Genomic DNA, 12,319 nt, shown 5'->3' on the forward strand with positions numbered 1-12,319 from the left:
TGAATACAAGAGGATTCCAGCCTCTTTGCTAATACAAGGTATCTCGAGGGATATAACTTGTGGGACTTGGAATCAACTTTTCCCCCACCTCTGAGCTATAGCTACTATTTTTAGAGGCTATAGAAGGAAAAGAAGAAGAGCTTTACTACCATTTTTCAAATGACAGAACTTCCTGAGTAAAGAATCTTTGTAACTTTGAATAAAGGTTTAAAAATGAATAGCCAAAAACTCCTATCCCTTTCCTTCCCAAGGCCATATATACCTACTTGACTTTTTCTTCTCTTGATAATGAGTAGGAAGTCAACAAAAATAATAACATACACCTTTCAATCTAAAAACTCAAGCTTTTAGAGGAACCATACCATATACAAAGTGGAGAAACTATAAAGGAGAGCCCCAGACTGAAACACCAGCATGCAGGGCTGTCACTAGCCCACAAAGTACCTTTGTGCCAATTAGAAAGTTGACCCTTCCCTAAGACTGATTTTGTTAGAACAGGATGCTTTACTGCCATATGCTAGAGATCTGCTGAATAAACATGCAAGTACCTGATGTCTGAGAAGTAGATGGCACTTCCTAAGCTGTGCAGTTCAAAACCGGCCCCGATACACAGCAGCCTGCATACACAGGCCACACAGTCCCTACAAACACACAGAGCTGGCCATTGTAAGATGACTGTGCTGTGCCAAGTGTGACCCATGTCAGTCACGTGTCCTTCTAGAGTATTCTTAGGGCATGAAAACTATAGCACACAGACAGCCCCGGGATCACCAGGTGGTCCACCGGCCATAGCCATGAGATACACATATAATTAGTTTCATCATTTTATATCTGCGCCTTAAATATAGATCCATCATCCTAAGGGAAAATCTCTTAACAAATCTTGTGTTTGAGGTTACAGGTTAAAAGTAAAAAAAACCGTGATGGGAATTTCTGCTTGCTGTTTAGTAAGAAATTTGTGTGCTTTTGCTACACTATATATAGGCACTACGTGTTTTAAACATACTTATTCACTGGTCAAAAACTTGCATTGAGTACATAGTTATATGCTTTCTATAGATAATCTCATTTAATCCTCAAAACAATCAAATGAAAGCTATATTAATGTGTCCTGTTACAGCTGAGGAATGAGGATCAGAGGTTAAGAAATTTCCTCAAGGTCACACAACTAAAAAAATATTTGAGATGGGATTGAAACCCCCATCAATTGTAACATATATGACCTTGCCTCTTTCAACTATACTACATTGCCTATGTACCTTTAATAGTTGCATATTTCATAAACTAGGTATAATTTTTATATACTTAGTTGTACTTAAATCATATATGCATACTTGGTATAAAAATGCTTGTGAATAAGAACCAACCAGAATTAATAAAATCTGTATACACTGTTTGATTTATATGTAAGATTTCATCTAGAAAAAAGAAAAAGGATGATGCTATAAAAATATATGCAGTAAGAACATGTAAAAATAAAAGTAGAATACAGAACCTAATGTAGTCATGAACATACAACTCATTAACTGCTTGTTGAATTAAACTGAACAAAAAACCCTCAACTTGAAGGGGAAAAAAAGCACATGGAAAAGGACAAATCTAAAAAGGAGAAATAAAATCACTTTTATGAATAAATGTACACATGATCCACAAACCAAAGTCCTGTGGATTAAGTTGCATTTACTATTGGTTAGTTACTATATAAATCTCAGAAATTATTGGGTTAGCCAAAAAGTTCATTCGGGTTTTTCTGTAACATGTTATGAAAAAATCTAAACAAACTCTTTGGCCAACCCAGTATCAATATACCCTTCTGTACTAAATCTATACATGGCTAAGTGTTTTGGGACTAGAAATTTTATATTATCTAGATTATTTTGAGTGTATAATAAGCTATCAGCTAACCATGGCCCTCCTTTAAATGTCTGCTGTAGATAGATTTATGTCACTTGACATTATTATTATTATTATGGCCTGGCACCCAAAGTTTCTTTATTGGCAAAAAGCTTTACTTTTCTGTAAGGTAAAAAAGAATTAGCTTACAGAAGAATTATACTGGTATAAACATTTTCACCCAAGTTTTCAAGAACACTTCTAGTGCACAAATCAAATGATACCAATGAAATTAAACATTTTTTCTTCCATATTTTCTGTTTGTGGAAAACGTGAATTTTCTTTCCAGAAACTTTCAAGGCACATATTAAATTGACAAAAACAGTGTAAAAAACTAACAGCTTCTCTAAGTATATAACTGATAGCTGCCTCTGTGGACCAGCTCCCCACAGAAAACAGTGTTCTTAGTTTATTGCTCTCAGACCTGACAGGTGGGTGTCTGTGTGTTGGCTCAATTGCCTAGAGCCAGAAAGGGAAAGACAATGTTTTGGGGAAATGTTTCCACAAATAACCAATTTTAAGATTTTGTGTCATTTTTATAATTTTAGGTTTTAGAGAATTCATGATAAAACACTCTCAATATATCTAATTACTAAATCTATTCCTTTCAGAACTAAAAATTAATGTTTATTATATTTGAAAGCTTTCCTTTCCAAAAACAGACTTTTCATGAAGGTATTAGAAAAATCAAAAGCAAATAAGGTAAGAAGACAGAAATATTACACATGAAACCAATCTTTACATTAAAAAAATGTACTTCTATATGTGCCCCTAAGTAAAAAAGTATATATATCCCTTTCAAATCTGTCTGGATGGCATCAACATTATCCTCATCAAAACATTTTTTACTAATACTTACTGAAGAAAACGCTTAGGAATACCATTAAACTGTGCATACATTAAAAGGGCTTTCCTTTGTTTTATTTTTCAGATTCAAGGTAATCTAGACAGAAAAAGTAGGCTCCAAGTTTTCTCCTAAATAATCAGGAAGGAAAGTATCCATCCTACCAATGTAGGTCTTAATGTTAATAAAAACTGTGGAAGTGAATATTACTAAACTTCTCAAAATAAATTTCTATGGGTTATATTTAAATAACGTTCCAGATTTATAAAATAAAAAAAACTTACAATCTCATCGCCTGGCAACCAATATCCTTCCTGTTCGATACCAGCTTTTGAACCTTTGCAGCCCACTGTTAGCGTTTCCACAATAAGACCATCTTTCACAGCCAAGCTCAGCTGACGAGTGGTCTCTTTTGGATGCATACCGTGGACTCGAGACATGTACCTGAATACAGAGGAAAAACAAATTTAAAATCCCTTAGTACTAAAAAATAAAAATGAATAAAAATAAGAAAATAGAGGTGATTTCTCTTTTATTGTGACATACTTATCAGAGCCCTGCAGAAAGAGAAAAGCCAGTCCTCAATACTTCACTCTTTCAATTATCATGATATTTTAAACCTTAAGTCTACTTTGTATATTTAGAGGAATATTTGCTCAAAATAGTCCCAAACTAGCATATATAAATCATTTTAACAGATTTTAGTCAAACATCCCATTTAGTTCTAGCCTGGGTAACAACTGCCACTAACCTCCACTCTACAGATTCTAAGTCTAGAATTTTATAATATTCAAGATGTTAAAATATAAAGTACTTTTACTCAAAACTTAGGGAATGACATTACAGAAAATACAGGAATTACAAGAGTGGTTGTCAACATATAAAGAAAACAAGAATGAATGCTGTGATCAATAAGGCAAAAATGTGATTTTCGATTAAATATATTTTGAACTCGATCACTGAAGACTACAAGCTCTCCCTGATTTATAGTTACATGGCATATTTTTTAATTAAAAAATTTTATTTCAAACACACCCTGTACCACAGAGAATAATAAACAAAAACTATAAGAAATAAAGGAAATATGGACATGAATACAGAATTATGAGACTTTAATTCACTTTTCTCAGTCCACAAAAACATCTACTGAACAAAATTAAGTATGGATACAGAAGACCTAATTCGTAAGACAGATCTAATTGATTTTATTCTGAAATCCAAAACAAACTTGTCAATAGGTCCAAGAAAGATTCATTAAAATTGAGCATGGGCTTCCCTGGTGGCGCAGTGGTTGCGCGTCCACCTGCCGATGCAGGGGAACCGGGTTCGCGCCCCGGTCTGGGAGGATCCCACATGCCGCGGAGCGGCTGGTGAGCCATGGCTGCTGAGCCTGAGCGTCAGGCGCCTGTGCTCCGCAACGGGAGAGGCCGCGACAGGGGGAGGCCCGCATACCACAAAAAAATAAATAAATAAATAAATAAATAAAATTGAGCATGAAGTCAGCCATAAAAATGACCTTGGGACCTCCCTGGTGGCACAGTGGTTAAGAATCTGCCTGCCAATGCAGGGGACACCGGTTCGATCCCTGGTCCAGGAAGATCCCACATGCCGCGGAGCAACTAAACCTATGTGCCACAACTACTGAGCCCGCGAGCCACAACTACTGAGCCCGTGCACCTAGAGCCCGTGCTCCACAACAAGAGAAGCCACCACAATGAGAAGCCCACGCACTGCAATGAAGAGTAGCCCCTGCTCGCTGCAACTAGAGAAAGTCTGCACACAGCAGCAAAGACCCAACGCAGCCAAAAAAAAATGACCTTAATAGATTCCCAAAGTGACACAGACATTTCCTAGTTGCAGTGAACTTAAACCAGACATTAATAACGAAACTAGAAAACTCTCATAAACCACTGATTCAACAGGTTATCTGAAAACTGAAAAAAATCTAAAAACAATAATTAAAAAGCTAAAGCAGTGCTAGTGAAAAAAAACACAAAAATTGTAGAACAATATTAATCCAAGAGCTCCTTCTCAGTGAAAAATAAAATGAAGACATCATTAGCTAATCTGATCAAGAATGAAGACACAAAGCACAAAAACATACAAACTAAGAAATGTCTACAGAGACAAAGCCATATATAAAAGGGAAATTAAAACAGTCATAAGCAACTACTTTGTTCATTTCTGTGCGAAGATATAATCACTACGATATTCTAGGAAAATATAAATGACCAAAAGTTGACCACAGAAAAAAACAGAATAATTAAAAAGGCCAAGGTTTCCAAAAAAATAAACAGAGAAAGCTGGCAAATAACCTGTCCAGAAAAACACCAGGTAGGGACATATTCACAAGGTAATTCTATCAAACTTTTAGTGACCAGGTAACTCCAATGCAATTTAGTCTCTTCCAGGACATAATAAAGAAGGAAAGCAAGGAATCTAACATAATAATGGTAACAAAACCTCACAAAAATTGCATAGAAAAAGAAAACTAGTGTCCCATAGGAATACTGGTATAAAAATCCTAAGTAAAATATTTGAATATACAGTCTAATATTAAATATTAACATAAATTAATGTTAATATATTAATACATTCAAATATCAAAAGAATGTACTATAACTGGATATTTAATTCCAGGATTTCTAGGAAGATTTATTATTAAGAAATCTAGAAATATAATTCATCCCATTAATAGATCAAAAGTGAAAAATCACAAAATTTCTAAACATGTTGAAAATTATTTAGTAAAATTCAACATCTAGCCCCTAACAAAATGGGAATGAATAAGCACTTCCTTAACCTGATCAGGAATATTCAAAAATGTCTTTGACACTCTGCCAAAGGTAATAACCAACATAGCTGAAATAGAGAAAGAAATGGGGTATAAAAGTTGGTAAAGAGTTAAAATGATCATTATTTGCATAATATATACCTATAAAAAGCAAGAAAATCAGCTAGTGTGCTATTTTAAATCAAAGAATTTAATCAATTATTTGGGTACAAACTAATATACTAAAATTAATAGCATTCATATATACATACATAACAAAAAAATTTAGGAGATTTAAAATAAGACAAGACCCCAATTATTTACTACAGCAATAAGAAAAATAAAATAGTAATAGAAGAAAGGACAAGATCTATATGAAGAAATTTTTCAAAAGCTACTGATATAAAAAAAGAGCAAATGGAAAGACATGCTCGATATTTAGATGAAAGACAACAAAATCCAAATTGCCTCTAAGATAATTTAACTGAACACCACCACAAACTAGGCAAGTTGATTCTAAAGTTCTGTAGAGGATTAAACAAGAATTTCTCAGCAATTCTGCTTCTAGATACTCATCCTATACACAGTCAGACACGTGTGAAATAATACCCAAGGGAGGAAATTCATTTTAGCATTTTTGACAGCAAGAAGAGATGAGAAACATCTAAACATACATCTTAGGGGCCTGGCTAATTTATAATATAACAAGCCAAGGATTATTATATAATCATTAAAAGAAATGAAGCAGTGTTACGGACATAAGATGACATAAGTTCTAAGATATATTGTGTTTAAAAAATCATGGTATAAGGGATAATATCCAAAATATATAAAGAATTCATACAATTCAACAGCAAAAAACAACCCAACTAAAAACCAGGCAGAGGACCTGAAGAGACACTCCAAAGAAGACATACAGATGGCCAACAGGTATATGAAAAGATGCTCAACATCATTAATCATCAGGGAAATGCAAATCAAAAATCACAATGAGATATCACTTCACACCTGTTAGAATGGCCATCATCAAAAAGACTAGAGATAACAAGTGTTGGTGAGGATGCGGAGAAAAGGGAACCTCTGGTAGTGTTAGTGGGAATGTAAATTGCTTTAGCCACTATGGAAAAGAAATGGAGGTTCCTCAAAAAATTTAAAATAGAACTACCATATGATCCAGCAATTCTATTTCTGGGTATTTATCTGAAGAAAATGAAAACACATCTGCACCCCCATGTTCCCTGAAGCATTATTTACAATAGCCAAGATATTTACAAGAGACAAGACATGGAAACAACCTAAGTGTCCATGGACAGACGAATGAATAAAGAAAATGTGAGATACAGATATATAATGGAATATTACTCAGCCACAAAAAAGGAAAGAAATCTTGCCTTTTGTGACAACATAGATGGATCTTGAAGGCATCATGCTAAGTGAAATAAGTCAGACACGGAAAGACAAATACCATATGATCTCACTTATATGTGAAACAAACCAAAAAAAAAAAAAGAAAAAAAAGCTCATTTGATACAGAGAACAGACTGGTGGTTGCCAGAGGTGAGGAGTGGGCAAAACGGGTGACCATGGTCAAAAGGCACAAACTTCCAGTTATTAGATAAATAACTCATGGAGATATAGTGTACATCATGGTGACTATAATTAATACTACTGTACTGCATATTTGAAAGTTGCTAAGAGAATAGATCTTAAAATTCCTCACCACAAGAAAAAAGTTTTTTGTAACTGTGTGGTGATGGATGTTAACTAGACTTATGGTGATCATTTTGAAATACATACAAATACTGAATCATTATCTTGTATACCTAAAACTAATACAATGTTATTTGTCACTTATACCTCAATTTTTAAAAAAGTCAGTGAAAAGAAATCATGGTATAAAATGGTACAATTTCTCAAAAACATTATATAATTATCTCTGTATAAGAGTTCTAGAGGTATATTCCAGGAACTGTAAAAGACATTACTTCCAAGAACATTGGTTCAGCAGGCAGGGGTAGGAGGAAGACTTTTTCTTTTTTTTTTTTCAACAGTACTCCCTTTTGATTTTTGTTCATGTACCTATTGGCTAAAGACTATTTTTACGAATAAGTAGCCACCATCTACCATCCATCCAAATGTACAAAAGCTCCTTTCTCCCACACAAGCTTGCCAATCTTGGGCAGGTCCCCTCCTTCCTTTCTAAACTCATCTTAGCTCTTCTGTCCTTTATTCATCCATAATAATCTTAAAGTCAATTGGCAAGATCCATGAAAAACACTGCTGTGATTTAGATTAGAGGAGAATAAATACCATTACAATATAAAGTAATGTTAATTTTCACTGATGAACTTTGCATAATTGTTAATTTATTTATAACTTTTTCTATGTCCTTAATAAGGTCTTATAATTTTTCCCCATAAAACTCTTGCACATCTTTTGGGTTTTTCCTAGGTACTGCATGTTTTTTGTTTCTTTTGAAATGAGGGTTTTATTTAATATTTTCTGGTTGCTGGCTGCTGTACAGCAAGTTGGGAAACCCTGCTAAACCCTTATTAGCTTTAGGTTTGTCTAAGTACGTCTACTAAACTTGCCTTTTCTTATTGTGCTAATTAGGACTTCCAGTACAATGTACCCTTAGGTAGTACTAATATGGATATCCTTGTTTCAGATCTTGCAAAGGATTCATATAACAGTTCATCATTAAACACAACACTTGGTGAAGGTTACTATTAAATATATTTTATCAATATAAAGTAATAAATATAAATATGATGCTTGCTAAAGGGTATTGGTAGCTTTTATTAAGAAAATTCCTTTCCAGTCCCAGTTTGCTGTTTTGTTTTAACAAGAAACGCATTATACTTTATTATTCCTTGATACATTTTAATCCACTGAATTTCACCACACAAATGGGTCTTCTTAGCCACTGTGCACTCAAACAGCAGTAGAGCATGGATGAAGGCACAATAAAAGAGAACTTTCCTTTCTCTTAGTGACAGCATGTTGGGCTCGACTTCCTTAGTTCAGAGCAATGCCTAAACTTGAGGAATTCCTTACTTTTTCTCACCTGTTCTTCTCAAAAAGTAGAACAGAACCAGAGTGCTGCAGATGTTACACAAATGAGGAGTAACATCATCTTACTCAGTATTATAGGCTAAGCATACTGGATAAGCCTTAAGACTATCCAAGGTAATTATAAATATATTCTGAAGGACTGAGTGACTCAAACAATACCTTAAATATAACAAAGGGTTCCAATCCATTTTTCCTTTTCTTAGATCATCAAGTACTCAGGAAGGTTTAGTTCCTGTGAAAATACTTATGCTAATAATTCAGGTTAAAGTCACTCCAGGTCTCTCATTTTCTTACATGCTACATATCCATCACAAGGACTGATCTTCAAATAAAGAGACAAAAATAGCAGTTTGGGTTTGAGATGCATTTACAATGGCCATCTAGTCTCCTATTTTAATTTCACTTAGTATAAATCATGAAATAGTATGTAAATGTCTACAATTTAAATATTATAGTCAATTTCTCTGAACTTTTTCAACAGCTTGTTAATTTTCTCCCATCCTATCCATTTTCTTTCCAATAGTTTCCCTCCCAATGTCTCTCCTAGGATGCTACTTTCCAACAGGTGGTGAGCACTGAAGTGTGCCCAAGCAAAAGGCTGCAGAACCCAGGGTTATTTCATCTCCCCTGAGATAATTCCGCATGTTCCAAGACAAAAAAATATAGTTGATGGTAACAGCCATTGCTAATTTAACATTTTTACAAAAGTCTTATGAATCAGAATTTCCTAAAATTAATTATCTATCTTTAACCCTTCTAATAATGATTCAATCTCAGAAACTTGTGTCATGCAGTTTGAAATGAGTATATTGAGAGATGGGCACACTAATGAAAACAATATAACTATGATCATCTCCTGCAGAAGAAGGAACCACAAAAAAATGCACTGGTATGTTTTCTGTTAATTAAAAAATATAAGGAACGCCTTGTATTGTCCTCCTGCCCCTTACCTCAGGGGTCCCCAACCCCCAGGCCGAGGCCTGTTAGGGACCGGGCCGCACAGCAGGAGGTGAGCAGCGGGCAAGTGAAGAAGCTTCATCTGCCGCTCCCCATTGCTCCCCACTGCTCCCCATCAGCTCCCCAACCCTCCCCACCGCTCCCCATCGCTCCCATCCCTCCCATTACTGCCTGACCACCTCCCCCCAACCCCCGGTCTGTGGAAAAATTGTCTTTCACAAAACCAGTCCCTGGTGCCAAAAAGTTTGGGGACCACTGCCTTACTTACACCTTCACACTATCATGAAGGCTAGAGGCCTTCATTTTGATGGAAATACAGCAAATTTATTTTAAGTGTACTCTGGATGATCTGGATAAAATCAGTACTGCCCCATAATTTCAGTACCTAACAGCTCCCAACTGGCCTCACTGCACTGGCTCAGGGGCTGAAAAAAGACTCAACTGAAAACATCACATTTGAGATAAAATTTTAAGTGAAGATTGATCTAATCTCATGATGTTAACGGACATTCTGAGTATAAAAGCTATGGACATAACAGAGGAGAAGATCCAAAATATCTGACTAGATAAGAAATGTGAAATTTCTCCAAGACATAAACATCACAAATCCATTTTTCTAGCCTCTGGAGCAACCACCACTGACTTCCATTCTGCAAATGAAAAGCAAACAGGGGCTTCCCTGGTGGCGCAGTGGTTGCGAGTCCACCTGCCAATGCAGGGGACATGGGTTCGAGCCCTGGTCCGGGAAGATTCCACATGCCACAGAGCTACTAAGCCCGTGCGCCGCAGCTGCTGAGGTGCACTCTAGACTACTGAAGCCCGTGCACCTAGAGCCCATGCTCCACAGCAGGAGAGGCCACCACAATGAGAAGCCCATGCACTGCAACGAGGAGTGGCCCCTGCTCACCACAACTAGAGAAAAGCCCACACGCAGCCACGAGGACCCAACTCAGCCACAAATAAATAAATAAGTAAAAATTAAAAAAGAAAAAAGAAAAGCAAACAATAAAATGGAATATTTTATTACAAATATGACAAAGAGCCTGTATTCTTTTTTTTTTTTTTTTTTTGTGGTATGCAGGCCTCCCCCTGCTGCGGCCTCTCCCATTGCGGAGCACAGGCTCCGGACGCGCAGGCCCAGCGGCCATGGCCCACGGACCCAGCCGCTCCGCGGCACGTGGGATCCTCCCAGACCGGGGCGCGAACCCGGCTCCCCTGCATCGGCAGGCGGACACGCAACCACTGCGCCACCAGGGAAGCCCCGAGCCTGTATTCTTAAAATGCAAAACTATAACAGTAAGAAAACTATTTCACCTGTCAAGTGAGCAAGATACTTAAAATTATTTTCAGTGCTGGTAAAGATGCATTAAGACAGCCACTCTCAACACAGCTTTGCTAAAAACACCATCTGGAAAGCACTTTCTCACAACACCTTATAGATGGCCCTATCATTGGACTCAGTAATCCTACTTCTATGCAAACAATCTGTATAAGATATGGGATTTATGTAGAAAAATGTTCCTCACACCTGAAATTTTATAGGGAAAAAAAGGATCCAAGTGTCCATAACAGTAAAATAAATTATGGATATAAAATAAGTTACATATTCACCCAATAGAGCAAAATGCACCTAATAAAATTATTGTTTTAAAAAACACAACAGTGTGAGAAAATGTTGATGGTATAATATTAAAGATATAAATGGACAAGATTTTAAAATATATACATGTATATACATACAGGAGAGAGAGTTATACTACTGTAATGGTTGATTAGGTTATTCAGATCAATGCTCATTTCTCTTTTCTTCACCCTTCCCGTCCCCTTCTGATACATACTACCTTACTCTATTTACACTACTTAATTCTTTTCCTAATTGTCCCCAAAATATTTTTGGAACAAATGAAGTTCTATAAAATATACTGTTTATATTTATTTGATACACATATGAATATAATATACATACACAAATTAAAAACCATCCACCATCCATCCTTTTTTATGGCCCCAGTTACAAGTATTCTACTCTTAGGTATTTATCCAAACATACATCATCTACACCAGTACACAAAAACATATTGTAGCTTTTATCATAATCCCAAATGCCCCTCAGCAGGTGACTGGATTTTAAAAACTGTAGCATAGGTACTTCCTTGGCAGTCCAGACTCTGCGCTTCCACTGCAGGGGGTGTGGGTTAAAACCCTGATCAGGGAACTAAGGTCCCACATGCCATGCAGTGTGACCAAAAAGTAAAACAAACGAACAAAAAAAACCCTGTGGTATATCCATATAATGGAATACTACTTAGCCATTAAAAAGGAATAAACTATCAATATACATAGAAAATGAATCTCAAAACATGCTGACCAGGAGAAGCTAATCACAAAAAAGAATATACTATATGATTCCATTTATATAAAATTCTAGAACAAGCAAAGATAATCAGTCACTGTGACAGAAAAGCCAATCACTGCCTGGGGCTGGGGAACAGGTGAACTGACAATAAGGGACTACATACAAGGGAATTTTTGGGGGTGATGACAACTTTCTATATCTTGATTAAGATGGTGGTTACACAGGGGCATTAATTTGCAGATGAAGAAAGGAAACTGACTTCCCTGAGAAAACACAGCTAGTTAATAGGAGAGCTGATAACAGAAACAGTCTAGTTCTAGTAGAGATTTCAAGCTTTCTGTAGCAAGGACAACTGGCTACAGGAAAAGAGGTGACATGCACTCAACATTCACAAGTTAAGGTGAAGGCTGCTGAGTGAATG

General features: G+C 36.1%; 1 protein-coding gene across 11 annotated transcripts in view; it reads right to left on the minus strand.

The window, feature by feature from the left end:
- Nucleotides 1-12,319, minus strand: part of ZMYND11 (zinc finger MYND-type containing 11) — a 134,152-nt gene that overhangs the window by 48,709 nt on the left and 73,124 nt on the right. For all 11 annotated transcript variants that reach the window (XM_024129567.3, XM_028495613.2, XM_028495615.2 and 8 more), the window contains exon 3: nucleotides 3,022-3,181. In XM_024129567.3, coding sequence (XP_023985335.1) covers nucleotides 3,022-3,181 — 160 coding nt within the window. The remainder of the gene's footprint in view (nucleotides 1-3,021; nucleotides 3,182-12,319) is intronic.

The sequence above is a fragment of the Physeter macrocephalus genome, chromosome 11 (assembly GCF_002837175.3).
Source record: "Physeter macrocephalus isolate SW-GA chromosome 11, ASM283717v5, whole genome shotgun sequence".
Classification (NCBI taxonomy): Eukaryota; Metazoa; Chordata; class Mammalia; order Artiodactyla; family Physeteridae; genus Physeter; species Physeter macrocephalus.